Genomic DNA, 15,980 nt, shown 5'->3' on the forward strand with positions numbered 1-15,980 from the left:
CCCAAAACCTAAGAAGGTAAAGATAGGACCCAAGACGTACTATTGATTGTGTATTCATTGGATATGCAAACAATAGTAGTGCATATCGTTTTCTAGTTCATAAATCAGAGATTCAAGATATACATGTTAATACGATTATTGAGTCAAAGAATGCTTCATTATTTGAAAATACATTTCCGTATAACATGTGTATAGAGCCAAATTCAATAAAGAGAACTTTAGATGTTGTAACTAGTAACCATCATACACAAAACGAAATTGAGGAGGAACCTAGACGTAGCAAAAGGTCAAGGATGTCAACGTATTTTGGACATGATTTTCTAACATACTTGTTGGAAAATAATCCTCAAACGTTCAAGGAGGCAATGTCATCTCCAGAAGCTACTTATTGGAAAGAAGCAATAAATAGTGAGATTGAATCCATAATGCAAAATCATACATGGGAATTGGTGGATTTACCACCAGGTTCCAAGACTTTGGGATATAAGTGGACATTCACAAAGAAATTTAAGACTGATGAATCAATCGACAAGTATAAAGCTAGACTTGTGGTCAAAGGCTTTAGACAAAAGGAAGGATTGGATTATTTTTTATACTTACTCTTCAGTTACAAGAATAACTTCCATAAGGATGCTAATAGCAATAGAATCAATACATGGATTTGAGATACATCAAATAGATGTAAAGACGACATTCTTGAATGGTGAGTTAGATGAAGAAATATACATGGAACAACTCAAAGGGTTTATTGCTCCTAGACAAAAAAGGAAAGTTTGCAAGCTTGTTAAATCCTTATATGGATTAAAGCAAGCACCTAAGCAATGACATGAGAAATTTGATAATGCAATGTTGTTAAATGGTTTCAAAATAAATGAGTGTGACAAGTGTCTATGTCAAAAGCACTCAAAATGGATGTGTCCACTAGTAGAAAAAAGGCTTTTTGTGACTATTTTAAAATGTTATTTGTGATTGTTTTGTTCAAAACGGTCACAAATGGCAGAAAAGGGTTTTTGTAACTATTTTAAAAAGTTTTTAGTGACGTGCATTTTCGAAACGGTCACAAATAGTATTTTTTTTTCTAAAGAAGGTGTATATGTGTGAAGAACTATTTGTGACTATTTTACTAAAATAGTTACATGTTCTCGGACTGACTTTATGTGACAGTCATAGATAGAAGACCAAATTCTAATTTTTTAGTCCCGCCCCCCACAACTGCAATAAAAAACTACTACGAAGCCCACGTTCAGTCTCCCAGCCCGCTTTCTTCAAACACTTGCAGGTTCGTGCCTCTAAGAAACGGTTCACAAAAAAGGAAAAAAATAGAAAAAACAAAACAAACAAACAAACAAACAAACAAGGTGAATCATGTTGGAATCTCTATGAGTATTTCTAAATACTAGTGTGTGTGTGTGTGTGCAAAGTGGAGGAGATGAACAAAGTGTGTTCTCTCCACTTTAGTGCATTGTAGATAGTCCCACATTGGTTATCCACCACTAGCAAGTGAAGTATAAGAGACATTCCTCTACCATATGGGCATGCCCCTTAGGGTACAAATGCTTTTGTGTTAGGAGGGATGACTCACCCAAAAAACCACACTTTCAAGGGCCCGGCAAGATCAAGCGACTGCCGCGCCAGCCGAGCCGGGTTTGGGCTTGGGCTTGGGCTTTTTGTTGTGTCTAGTGGGTAGGATTAACCAAAAGCCTAAACTTGTTTTTTCTTTTGCTGCAAGTTTCGGTTTCAGTGTCCTAGTGTGAGTTGGTCTCTTAACCGACCAAGTCCTTGTGCGAGTTGGACTGCTATGACTGACCAAGCCTCTATATATAGGACTGTGCGTCCATAGAGGTTAGACAGTTCATAAGAAATCCATCTCAGAGAAATAGAAACCATAACCTGCCCTATTTTTCTTCTCTTCTTCCTGTAGCCGCCAGAGAGAGTTATATTGCTGTTCTAGAGGGTAGTATATTCTAGTGCAAAGTCAGACTGCTGTTAACCATTGAATCCTGTGAGGAAGATGCCACTGCTGCCTTTCTGCACCACTGGAAGGGGCGAAATCTTTCCTTAAGGACAGCTTAATCCGCGCCTTGGTTGTTACATGTTACTTCTGTCATTGTCTCTTTATTGTTTTCTTTATTCACATCCAACAAATCGCACGATCTCTCGCGACTCTTTCTTCATTAAAATCTGAAATCTACCCAAGTCCAAAACATTCCAGTATCGCCAGTCGTTAAAATCTGATTGCCACCCACATTAAGCCGATTCTCGAGATTGGTACTATTATCAATAATGAAAGGCTGTGTCTGGCCAATGATAACAGCATCCCCATTGGTAGTATTGTAGATATTAGGCATAGACACAAGCTCAATCCCATTCACAAAGGCAAACACATTCGGAGCATTAGGAGACGGTATGAAAGTTATATTCAATCTTCCACCCACTACATTAAAACAAAATTCCTTGACAATATAATCATAGTTCAAAGCCTGAGTAGTTTGCCCAACGCTAAAGTTTCTAAGGATGGTGAATTCCCTGGAAATGACACCAAAGCATGCATCAGAAGCATTGAGACTGGCATATGAAGCAGGGTAAAAATGAAATCAAGTAAGGTATGGGTTTTCAATTAACTGTTCATGCCTACTTTACCTCATTGATTTGCAAATTGCTATGCTTATATAACCCCATTTACCTGAAATTTTCTATGAGCACAATATCAATTATAATTATATGAACCGAGAAATACAAATTAACCCCATAAAATGTTAGCTTAGGACAATTACAATTTTTTCTTATTTAACTGAGGATAAATGTCTTCACTAGTTTACTGTAACACCAGATGTCTTGTATAACATAATGTTGTGTTCGACTTGAATTTGTGAACTGGGGAATTTTATATTGGCTTGCTAAAATTGTTATGTACTTTGCTTAAGTTTATGGTAATGGAGATATTAGCCGCTTTATGCTCATTGCAAGCATCCACCATGAACTGAAACCTGATTTGTGGTCTTTTTCTGTAGTTTGTATTTACAATCAGGGATCACTATCTTTTTACTGAACCTATGCTGCAAAAGTAGTTTTTTTATTTTGGAATGTTTAATATCATTAACAATTTGGCTGCTATGTTCTCATGGAGGTGATTTCGTTATGCTTTTGAATGTCTCTTCTGACGAGAAGATTTTACCCGCCACATATGGTGAATTAAGGCCTCCTCTCGGGAAGCATCGTTTGAAGGTACATCCTTACTCTACGTAATGAGTTACTGTAGTTTGGCTATTTATTTATTTATTTATTATATTTTCAGTTGGAAAATATAGCTTGGTTACAATCCAAAATTGATACTCTGGGCTTCTGGAGAATTGGTAGACCCCTCTAACATATTATTAAAGTTGATAATATGTAGACCTGAAACCATTCTTCAATCTTACAATATCCGAGTAGAATACATTAAGTTTCTGATGTAATCGAGTGGTTGTGTTTTGATGGCTTCAATGAACTGTCAAACTCTCTATTAAAATTTTCCAGCAAGCACCTCACCTAGATCAACTAATTAGAAGCAATTATCATGTGTGGGGAGACGTCCAAGAGAAAGAGCTGGGATTTGTTGGTGTTAATTTGCACAGGATGTTTTCGAAATCGAAGTTTCCCGTGGGAATTTTGGATTTGCTTTAAACTAGTGAGTAATCATTTACCCCCAAGGTTTAATTCTATATATGCCTGACTAATATTCAATGAATTATGTTATTTGATAGAGAGTAGTCTTTCTGTTTTAACACCAATTTCTGATGGACTTTTGATTGGAGTTTTGGCATGATATTTTCCATTAGAAACTTTGTATAACTTGTTAGTAAATCATAACAGAGGTGGAGAGGAATATTCAAACCAATTGATATTCACAGTTGATTTAATTGTTTGGGTCCATACACATATAGATGGTGTCTGAATTTTAATTATATGTCTTTGCTAATTGTTGTTTCAGAGTCTTGGCTAGAGATAATGAGTGAGCGATTATCGCTCATCTATTGAACTTTCTTTTATGCGGTAATGATAATCTCATTATCTGGTTTGCTTAGTAATTGGGTTATACTGTTGATCTTTCACCTCATTCTATTTTTCATAGAAATTTTGGTGTGTTTGCGTTGTTGTTAAGGTGGTGTTCATTAGTTGTAACTCGGTCGAGAAGTTAACCCGTCAGAAATCAGGTTCTGCCCCAGTTTTGGAACTGCCTTTTAACATAGTTAGGCTGTGATTCAAACCCTTGTCGAACATGAAAAAGTAAGTTCTGTGTGTCTACTTTCCAGCCCAATTGGCCTCATCGCGTTCTGAGCCCTGTGGAAAAAGATTTTGTGTTTAGAAGTCTGGTCGGCAGAAAACAGTGTGTCAAAAATCAGTTTTTGCGTACTGTGTTCGAGCCCAGTTTTCACATATTTAAAATGAGATTGAGAATTTTTGTAAGCGTAAGAAAGTAAGTTTTGTGTGTTATCTTTACAATGCAAAAAGCCTCGTTGGTTTTGGATAACTGTGGAAAGAGTTGTGCTATCCTGAAGATAGTCCGTCAGAATTCTTGTTTGCTGAAAATTAGGATTTTTACCAAGTTCGCGCTATAATTACTCCTCGATAGGTTGGCATTGGGACTTCAAGTTCTACATGAAAAAGTAAGTATATATATCCTAGTTTTCAAATAATCAAGTGGTGTATTATTTGGATGACTGTAGGAAATGTTATTGTATTAGTAAGTTGGCTAGAAAACCTACTGTGTTCTCTTTTTATGTGCAAGAACCTATTTTGGGAAATATTTCTAGTAATGAACAAAGAGTTTCTTAAACTTTTCTTGGGTGTTTTGTATAGTGTTTGTAGCCTACATTTCGATAGTGGTTTTGTTTGGAACTGATATGAATCTTAAGATAGTTTTGGAGACCCGAAAGTATAGTAAAAGTCAGTTTTTGAGTAATTCTGACTTATAGGTTTATTGTGCATCAGTAGGGCTGAAACTTTATATATGATGTTTTGAATATGAACATTATCGAAAGTGAGAATAGTGATTATTTTGAGCACGTTTATGTATGACAATTATGTTTTTGGTTAAGAGCTACGTAAGGCTTGATTCTAATCTTGAAATATTAGATATTTGTGTGACTATCGTGGTTGTGGCTAGGGATATTTGTGTGTTATATTATAATGATTTTAGACTATATAGTTAAATTTGAATTAATATATATGTTAGCTAGTTTTACTCATTTAAAATATGCTTTGCAGGATGGTATTATCATATAACGACATAGGTAAACATACGAACATTCTTACAAGTGTGAATTATCATATAACGATTTTGAACAAGATAAATTTATTTTATTTGTTGGTTAACTTTGATAAAAAGACGCCTCACACTGTATAGAGGAACTAACAGTCATGATGTAAGAATGGCAAACAAAAGGAGTCATGATGTACCAGAGGATTTAATCTGTAAAGGGCGAAGTATCTGGAAAGACTATGTTGTGGGGTTCTTTTTAGAACAAAAACTTCCATACCCACTGGTCAGGGAATTCCTCAGGAAAAAATGGCAAACAAAGGGGGATTATGAGATGGTGGTGGACTCAAACCTTTTCTACTTCAAATTCACTAATGAAGAAGATAAGAGAAAGGTTCTGGGGATGGCTCAAATATTTATGGCAGGAAAGTGTTTCATAGTTACCCAATGGAATAAAGATGTTGAGAAGAGGAAAAATACAGTAAATGCTATTCCGATATGGATTAATCTATACAATGTGCCAAAAGATTTATGGACTGGTGACGGATTGAGGTTTTTGGCAAGCAGAGTAGGGGAACCACAGAGGATGGATGAAGCAACTGCCACAAGGAAAAGATTGACATTTGCGAGAGTTAATGTACTAGTAGAGATTGATGCAGAGTTACCTAGTACCTTTGAGATAGATATGGGTGATGAGGATATTAGAAGGATTTATGTGGAATATGGATGGATCCCAAAGATGTGTAACCACTATCGTAAGTTTGGGCATAAGACTGACGGGTGTTTGCAAAGGGATAACACGATAGGGACTGAGAGACAAAAGGAGGTGCCAGTAGAGAATTCAATTACCATACCTGAGAGTAGTATGTTTAGAAATGATAGAGGGGAAGAAATCACAAGTCTTCCTGAAGCTACAGTGGGACAGACCCAAGCTGAGAGAGAGGAGCAGTTGACTCAGGCAGTTGAGAGAGAGGAACCAGCTGAGAGAGAGGAGCAGTTAAGCTGCAACAATAATGAGGAAAAAGGCACAGGGATTTCAGAGAGAGCAGTTGTCTCAGGTAGTAGTGCAGAAACGATGTCAGAAAGAGAGGAAGTGCTTCGGTCTGAGGTTATGGCAGAAGTAGTAGATGTAGAGGCTAGAGAGTCTGAGCAAAACAGGGATCGGAGTAGTGAGACAGAGACCCCAGAAAGAGATTTTGATACTGTGGATAGAGCAGAAACTCGGCTAGAGGCAGAGATAGAGGTCAGTTATGAAATAGTGGTAGCAGGAGAGGATGAAACAGAGAGAGGGTCTGAGTACAGCGAAGGGTTGAATAGAGAGAACAGGGATAGGAGCTATGAGGTGGTTCTGGGGGCTCAAATGAGGTCAGATCAGAGCACTGAGGGGTCTGAGTTAGTACAGGAGTAGAATAGTGTGGCTAATTATGAGAACAGGGAGAGTTTGTCAGTGGAGTGTTTGGGAGAGAATGTTAACGCCTTAGTGCCTTACGTGGAGAGCATACAAGGCCTTGAACAAGCTGTTGGTTTCAACCCTTTGATGCAGTACGAAGTGGAACAGGAGGAATACAATAACATCTGTGAAAGTGCACAACTTGGGGAGATATCTGATGATGAAGTGTCTGAGGAAGAAACTGCATGCTTTCAAGATAAAAACCTTCTGCCTATATCTAAAGAGCCTCATACTCCAACACCTCGTGATGGAGTGGTGACTCGAAGTAAGGGAAAACAAAACCAAACAGCCAGTGGAAAAAAAAGCAAGGTAGCAAAAGTAAGGGGAGACCCAAGGGAGCAAAGAAAAAAAAACATCATCATTAATGATAGGTCCTATATGTATTTGGAATGTGAGAGGAGCAAATGACCTTTTGAAAGCCAAAGAAATAAATAAAGTGAGGATAGACAAGAAATTATGTTTGTTTGGGATACTCAAAACAAAAGTGAAAAAGGATAAGTATGATAGCATTCGTAAAGTGTGTTGCCCTTGCTGGGAGGAAGATAATAACTATGAAAAGGCCTCGTCAGGAAGAATTTGGATTTGTTGGGATCCTTTTGTTGTGAAGGTACAGAAAATAGAGATGTCTGAGCAATTCATCCATTGTAGTGTGGAATACCTTCCCAAGGCAGAAGAATTTTTTCTTACTGTGGTGTATGTGAGTAATTCTTTTCAAGAAAGGCTAGTATTGTGGAAAGATTTGATAAGGATACAAGGATCAATACATAAACCGTGGAGTGCAGTGAGAGATTTTAACAACATCAGGACTGCTAATGAAATAGTAGGTGGGGACCCTATGCATCCAAGGGAAACCCATGATTTTATACTCTGTCTTCAGGCAGGACTAACGGACATCAACTCTAGCGGATTTTTTTATACTTGGTGGAATAAATCTATTGGTTCTGCAAGTATTATGTCTAGAATAGATAGATGCCTAGTGAACAGCCTGTGGTTAAAAGCATATCCAAACTCAGGGGTCGAATTCTTACCTCAGGGAGTATTTGATCACTCCCCCATGCTCCTCACATGGCATGATTTTAGTCGAGCCCCAACACCATTTCATTTTTGCAACTTTTGGGTGTATCAACCGGAGTTCAGAACCATTCTAGAGGAAGTTTGGAATACAAGGATTTATGCAAATCTTATGTATGTTCTCATACAAAAGCTTAAGATGCTTAAGGAGAGGATTAAACCGTGGGCCAGGAAAAACTTTTCTAACCTACATGAGTGGGTTATTTCAGCAAGGCAACATCTACAAGATGCACAAATACTACTCCAAAACAATCCAACTGATATGGGGTTGGGAAGAGGTGAAAAAGAGGCTATGAAAAAATATGTTGATTTAGCAAGAGCCGAAGCAATAGATATGGACCAAAAGTCTAAGACCCAATGGATGACAGAAGGAGATAAATGTTTGCAGTTTTTCTTCAACTCTTTAAAGGAAAAGGTAGCCAGAAAAGGTATATGGACGATATAGAATGATAGTGGTGGCACAGCGCATGGTCAGGCAGAGGTAACTCATAGTATTGTGAAATACTTCACACAGATGTTGGGTGTTACCGGACCACCAGTTAGCGACATAGACTTCTTCATGGAGCTGAAAGTTAAAGAAACCATTGAGCCAGGTGTGAGTGCTATGTTGGAAGCCGAGGTGACTGAAACAAAGATCAGGGAAGCTTTCTTTGAGATGGAAAATAACAAGGTGCCAGGACCTGATGGATATAATCCTTTCTTTTTCAAATACTGCTGGGACACGGTAGGTGTGGATGTTGTGAACGTAATTAAGAATGTGTTTAGAACACATAAGTTGCCTCGGGGTATTAATGCAACTTTCCTATGTCTAATCCCAAAAGTGATATCACCCTCCAAAGTTGAAGATTTCAGACCTATAGCTTTGTGCAACACGATCTACAAAGGTGTGGCCAAAGTCATTACCAATAGGTTGAAGATGGTGATGCCTGAGATAGTATACAAAAATCAGTCGGCTTTCATTCCAGAAAGATCGATACATGATAATATACTCATGTCTCATGAAGTTCTGAGAGGCTATGAAAGAAGACACGACACCCCCAGATGCTCAATGAAACTGGATATTAAAAAGGCCTATGATATGGTGAGTTGGCAATCCATCTTCTACATGCTGGACAGATTCCAGTTTCCGCCGAAGATGATATTGTGGATTCAGATGTGCATCAGCTCACCTTCTTATTCTGTCCTCATAAATGGATTTTTGGAAGAGTTCTTTCCTGGAAGCAGAGGCTTAAGGCAGGGAGACCCCATGTCTCCATATTTGTTTGTGCTTATCATGGAAGTTCTAGGTTGTCTGATTAGAGTGAGTATTGAAAACAAACTTATTCAATACCATTCTAAATGCAAGAGAAATCAGCTCACACACCTGGCTTTTGCTGATGATGTACTAATTTTCTGCAAAGGTGAAGTGAATTCAATCCAAGCTCTCAGAGATTGTTTGTTGGAATTCAGTGCAGTGACTGGCCTACAGATAAATTCGCACAAGACAACTATTATGACTGGTGCCATGTGTCAACAAGCCTCTTTGGATTTGGCTCAGATACTAGGCATTGAACTGGTAACTCTTCCAGTAAGATACCTAGGACTTCCACTATTCTCTGCTTGTCTTGGTGTCAAAGAATGTCAGCCTCTGATAGATAAGGTCACAAGTAGAATCAAGGATTGGAAAGCAAAATTACTCTCTCATGCGGACCGCGAACCGCTTTTTATCGATTTTTTCATTTCGTTATATATATATCGCTAGAACATTCATCCTACCAAAAATGGTACTAGAGAATGTGGAAAAGATATGTGCAACTTTTCTTTGGAGTGGAATTGATACCAAGAGATGTGTGCATCAAGCGAGCCTCAGAACCATCTGCAAGATGAAAGAAGAAGGCGGATTGGGCATCATGAATATGGAAGTATGGAATACAGGTGCTTATTGCGGGCTGCTATTCAAAGTAGCTGCCAAGGAGAGTAGTATTTGGGTTGATTGGGTGTGGAAGAATCAGTTGGCTAATAAGTTCTTGTGGACTATGACAATCCCGCAAGACTGTTCATGGTCTTGGAGGAACATCCTACAGAGAAGAAAAGAAGCGCGAGAACTAATCTTGTACTCTATCTCAAATGGACGAGACATGATATTATGGCATGATATCTGGTGCAACAGTAGTCCTCTCTTGCTCAATGCACATGCAGTAGTTGAATTACAAATTCCTATCAACGCCACAGTGGATGAGCTCATATCAGAAGGACGTTGGAATGAAGTGGTACAGAACATCCAATGTAACAGGTTATGAGAGGACATTCTGAACACAAGGATCAATAAACATCTTGATCAGGATCGAGTAGTGTGGAAGCCTCATCCTAGCTAGTGGCAAGTTTACATCGAACAACATGTATGAAGCCTTGAGAAGAAAAGGTGATAAAGTAAAATGGCAGATACTTATTTGGGGCAGATTGGTTATACCAAGACATTCCTTTACTACCTGGCAGCTGTTCTCTAACAGTTTTTCCACGCAAGATAGGTTAGTATACAAGAAGATCATCTCCTTCTCGTCCTGTTGTTTGTGTAATCAGAGTAGAGAGTTTTCTAATCACCTTTTCTTTGAGTGTACATACTCACGCGAGATCATTGAAGGCATAAAAACTGCTTTGGGAATTAAGGCAGACTGTAGAAGCTTGAACAGAGAATGGTCGTCACTGTTGAGAGTATGCAAAGGGTCGAGTGTAGTGGCTGAAGTCTAGAAGGTTTACATTTGTGCGGCTGTGGATGGAATTTGGAAAGATAGGAATGGGCGCAGATTCAAGCACAATGAGAGACCAGCTGCAGTGGTGCTAAGGAAAATATTCAGAGAGGCAAAGGCGTACATCCAGACACAAGTTACTGAAGTCATAGAATCCACTGAAGTAAGGAATCTATGTCAGTCACTGGGCATACAAATAAAGTTTCAAGCACAGAAGAAGCAAGAGTGCAGCTGGATACCACCAAAACAAGGAATAGCAAAGCTGAATACTGATGGTGCATTGACGGAGATCGGAGCTGGACATGGAGGTATAATCAGAGATAGTGATGGAGCGGTGCTGGCTGCTTACTTGGGAAGTGGAGATAAGCAGGCGGTGATTTTTTAGGAGCTAAAAGCTATAGGAATTGGGCTCGAGGTATGATATGAGATAGGAGTCCAAAAGGTGGAAGTTGAATCAGATTCCCTGACAGCAGTAAACATCATCAATAAGATAGCAAAACCACCATGGACATGTGTGGATATAGAAGCCCGGATATTAAAGATAGCTGAACATTTTAGTTTTTGTTCCTTCTCGCATGTTTTTAGGGAAGTTAATAAGCCGGCATACTTACTTGCTGGGATTAATCCATCTTTATGTAATGAGTTATCAGTGTTTATTCCTCCTTTAGATAGAGAATTGCAAAAACTAATAGAGGGTGATGCACGAGGTACTATCTATGTAAGATATGGTTAATTAATGCAGGTGAGGGTCAGCCAAACCCTAGCTTATCTTTAAAAAAAAAAAAAAACAGTCATGATGTAAATTTTACAATGTTTTTAGTAGATTTTAGACGCGCTAGAGAAACTAATGTCTTCCAAGGGAAGAAACTAAATTGTCTCAAGGAGTAAGGGTTACTTAACTGTTCTGGCATTTGTCGAGGCGGTTAAGTACTTGGGTTGAGCAATGAGATATATATTGTTATGATTTTCAGGTTATGACATGATTAAAATTTATGAAATGTTGAAAATACAGAGGGAGTTTTGCCGAAATTTTTGTAGGATTTTCCTGTCTCTGTATAGTTTGGATTTTGCTTGGTTGGTCTGTATCACGTCCCAAGTTTTGTAATGATTGTAGATGTCACGTGTCTTTGGTATTCAGTCATTATGAAATTTGGGGTGTGACAATAACATAATGATGTCTCCTCCATTTATCATTTCCCTGAAAGAGGTCGACGAGGTAAGACATTATTGTGGAACTTTTATAACTATGATTTTAAAGATCGAAATGGTTTAGTTCTTATTTATATGCATTTACATATGATGTTATGTATGCCCAAAAGGATGTGCAATGTAGTTTTAGACTCAACTTGTAGTTTTGCATTGTTCTGTAGTTGATAAGCATCAATTTCATATTCTTGCAGGGCCCTAGGCAACCAGATGGTCAACAATGTATTATTCATGCAATGCGCTTCATGTGAGACATAATAAGCGATCTTTCTCCTTTTCCATTGAAAGTAAATAAAATACCTCTCACATTTTAACTTAATTTATGCTTGATATCTTTAGCAATTGTGTTTTTAACTTTTTTTTTTTTTTATTTTGCAAAATATTAAACTTGTTTTTTATATTCCAGCTAAAAAATCTTAGCCATAAAAAGGCCTTCACCGACAAGGAGATATATGAAGTTTGAATGGATTTTGTTATGTTCATCCAAGAATGTATTATGAACTATCCTCAAGATGAAGATGAACCATAAGGCTGAAGACATATATGTGGGTGATCGAATTTGACGAGATTATGTTATTTTTTCATTTGGATTTGGATTAGGCTGATTATATTTATATGAATTAGATTGGAAATGTGTTATTTATTTCATTACGTTTTATGATTAAGTACAAATATATATTGGTTATCCAATGGGATTGGAATGTTTCAATGAAATTAGCAATATATATGAGCATTACTTGAAATTTAATGGATCATATTCAGATATGTAGTTTATTCAGGTGTGTAGTTTATTGCAGATCCCCAATTTTGGGGTTTTTATATATATTTACATTTTTTTTTCTTTTTTTAATAATAAAAAAAACAATATATACATATCACTGTTTTACCTAAACCGTCATGACTAATGATACTTTTTATGACCGTTAAAAAGGATGAATGCATAACAGTTTATTTAAAACCGTCACAAATTATATGATTTGTTGTGACGGTTTTTGAGCAGTTGTTACCGTTTTTTTATAGTTCATGACTGTTAAAAAGGATGAATGCATAACTGTTTATTTAAAACCGTCACAAATGATATGATTTGTTGTGACGGTTTTTGAGCAGTTGTTACCATTTTTTATGGTAGAGAGAGACTAGTCTAGAACAAATATTTGTGACGGTTTTGGGAAAAAAATAAATGACTTTCACTCCGTCACGGTTTTGGAAAAAAAAAAAAGGCAAAAGACTTTTTGTGACTGTTTTTAACAGTGATATAAATCATTTTTTCTTGTAGTGGTCATTGTTTGTCTTTATGTAGATGAAATGCTAATTTTGGATAGTAATATGGATGTCATAAAATCTACCAAATAAATGTTGTCTAGTAAGTTTGACATAAAAGATTTAGGTGTCGTTGATGTTATCCTAGGAATTAAGATCTCTAGGACGGAAGATGGACTTGTTCTATCACAATCTCATTACATTGAGACGATTCTTGAAAAGTTCAAGAAATATAACATCACACCAAAAAGGTCACCAGTCGACGTAAATATTCATTTAACCAAAAATACTAGAGATAGCATATCTCAACTAGAGTACTCTCTTATACTTGGCAGATTAATGTATGTCATGAACTGTACAACGCCTAACATAGCATACTCTGTGAGCAAGCTAAGTCGATATACGAGTAATCCTGGCAGAGATCATTGGACTGCCATACTGAGAGTTTTGGGATACGTAAAGTATACTCGGAATTTTGGTCTGCACTATACAAGATATCCAACCATTCAATTCCATAAGGGTATTGCAATGCTAATTAGATATCTGACACTAAAAACTCAAAGTCCATAAGTGGATATGTCTTTACACTTGGAGATGTAGCTGTTTCTCGGAAATCCTCAAAACAAACGTGCATAGCGAGGTCCACTATGGAATCAGAATTCATAGCATTGGACAAGGCTGGAAAAGAAGCAGAGTGACTTCAAAATTTCTTAGAGGGTATTCCACACTGGGCTAAACCTGCTGACAGCCAATCTGCTATTGGTAAAGCATAGAGTAGCATGTATAACAGGAAGTCTTGACACATATGTCGTAGACATAACACCGTTAGACAATTGCTCTCAAATGGAGTTATCTCAATCGATTATGTAAGGTCAAAAGATAACATTGCGGATCCGCTTACAAAAGGTTTAACAAGAGAGCAAGTGGAAAGATTATCAAGGGGAATGGGTTTAAAGCCTTTGAGATAATCAACTAAGAGTTCTCATAATGGAAAAACCAACTTAGTTGATTAGAGATCCCAAGATCTAGGTTTAAAGGGCCAACTGAATTATGTCTGTGACTCAGTAAGCACTAGAGAGTAATATTATACTCTAACCCATTCCTAAATAAAACAGTGCATAGCTGCCGCGAGACCCAGGATAAGTCAAGCTTTTAATGATTTACTATATCTTGGAAAGTTATGCTATCCAAGTGGAGTATTGCAGGATACTTTGTATAGAAATCACTTATGTTAGTGCGAAGTGGGGCCGCTTCTATGAGAATTTTAAAGGCAAATGTCTCAGAAGTACTATCTGAAACCAAGAAGTGTTCAAGGCCAAAATAAACACAAACGTGAGAACCAACAATATTCGAGAAGGTACTGCGTGAAAATAATTGTCTAGGTTTATACAAACGGTTGACAGTTCAAGGACATTAATTGAAGTCTACTAATCGTCCAATTAAATCTGATTGTCTTTCACTAAGGCAAGTTCAAGGCCTCCCATGCTACTTGACCTGATGCAGTATCTTTTCATTTATAAAAGAACAGAAATCCGATGTTTATGACAGAAAAAGCCAAATTTTCATTCATATGGGGGATTGTTAGAAAAATGGATTTACACAAATCCATTGAGATATGAATGAGTAATTTGTCTCCCAAGTTACCCCACTTGAGATGAAATGGGTTTTACTTGAAACAGTACGTAAAGAGAGAAAAACTTTTTCGAAAGGGCATTGGTTTGAAATAGTGCATTATGCCGAAAATATGCGACCTTTCGAAATAGGCACTGGTTCGAAACAGTGCTTTATGCCGAAAATGTGTGACCTTTCAAAATAGGCACTAGTTTGAAACAATGCTTTATGCCGAAATGGTGCGTCCTTTCGAAACATGTGACTTTTCAAGGAGGTGCCTAACTTTTTCAAAGAGTCACTGTGCTGTTTCGAAAAGGTACTTCTCACCTATAAATAGTGGATGAATTTGGAGAGAAAGACACACTAGATCACACATTTATGATCTTTCTCTTCTCCCTCTGTTCTTAATCAAATATTATGTTGTGTTTGTTGATTTTATAGAATTGAAGTGCTAGCTTTCTATAGAAGGAAATCCGTTCTATCTTGGGAGACAGTTTCCCATCAACCTTCAAGCACCGTGAGGGGGAAAATCTATCTTAAAGACATATTATATCTACACTAGGTTTAGATTTAACTAAGAAGTACAAGACACTTACAAGACAAAATGTTTGTATGGGTTGGTAATTGGTAAAAAGTAAGTACAATTGAGTTGTAACAGTGACTCCCCTAATAATCTGTCAAAGAACGGGTTCAACATCCCCACGTTAAACTTTCATACGTGTTTGATACTCCCCACAAACCATCATACGGGTGTGATTGACTCCCTTAATTATAATCTGTCAAACAATGGGTTCGACATTCTCACGTTAAAATGTTATACGGGTTCGACACTCCCCTGAATTGTCATCCAAATTAGTTCGCTGACCTCAGATCATCGCCGTATGATAGATATAAGAGCGACACCAAATTCAGTTCGCTGGCAAAAGAACATCTAAGTATGTTAGCCTAGCTAAGAGTGACTCCAAATCAGTTAACATCATTGCTCTAGTAACATCTCAACTCTATCACATTGAACTGAAACACACTCTTTTAGACAACTCAACAAATACTATGTTATGAGTCTCCACAATATCTTCAGACATCCATACTCTCTACTAAACAATTTGGAGAAGATGTCACAATCTTTACAATGACCACAACGCATTTATATATGTCAGTCGGATATCTCCCTATACTTTCATCAATTGACTTCAGATTATTCTCGTCATATGCAGGTTCAAACCAACCGAGGGCTTCATATACATACAATTACACCGAGGGCTATATTCGATCTCTATTTCCTCAGCAATTCAGTACAACAAGTTCAACTTCATCCAACTGAAGATTTGCCAGCTTCATCAATCACCAGAGCATATCTCTACTAAAACAACGACAAATTATCTAACGCCATGTATAAAGCTTTTTTGAATTTCTCGTC

General features: G+C 37.4%; 1 protein-coding gene across 1 annotated transcript; it reads left to right on the top strand.

The window, feature by feature from the left end:
• The first annotated feature begins 5,411 nt into the window (after positions 1 to 5,411).
• LOC147480339 (uncharacterized) lies at positions 5,412 to 9,501 on the top strand. The gene is made up of 4 exons (XM_086578617.1): positions 5,412 to 6,631; positions 6,674 to 6,954; positions 7,970 to 8,175; positions 8,275 to 9,501. Exons 1-4 carry the CDS (start codon positions 5,412 to 5,414, stop codon positions 9,499 to 9,501), a joined length of 2,934 nt encoding a protein of 977 aa, XP_086434743.1.
• Positions 9,502 to 15,980: the final 6,479 nt, after the last annotated feature.

This window comes from Coptis chinensis, chromosome 8, assembly GCF_015680905.1.
Source record: "Coptis chinensis isolate HL-2020 chromosome 8, ASM1568090v1, whole genome shotgun sequence".
Classification (NCBI taxonomy): Eukaryota; Viridiplantae; Streptophyta; class Magnoliopsida; order Ranunculales; family Ranunculaceae; genus Coptis; species Coptis chinensis.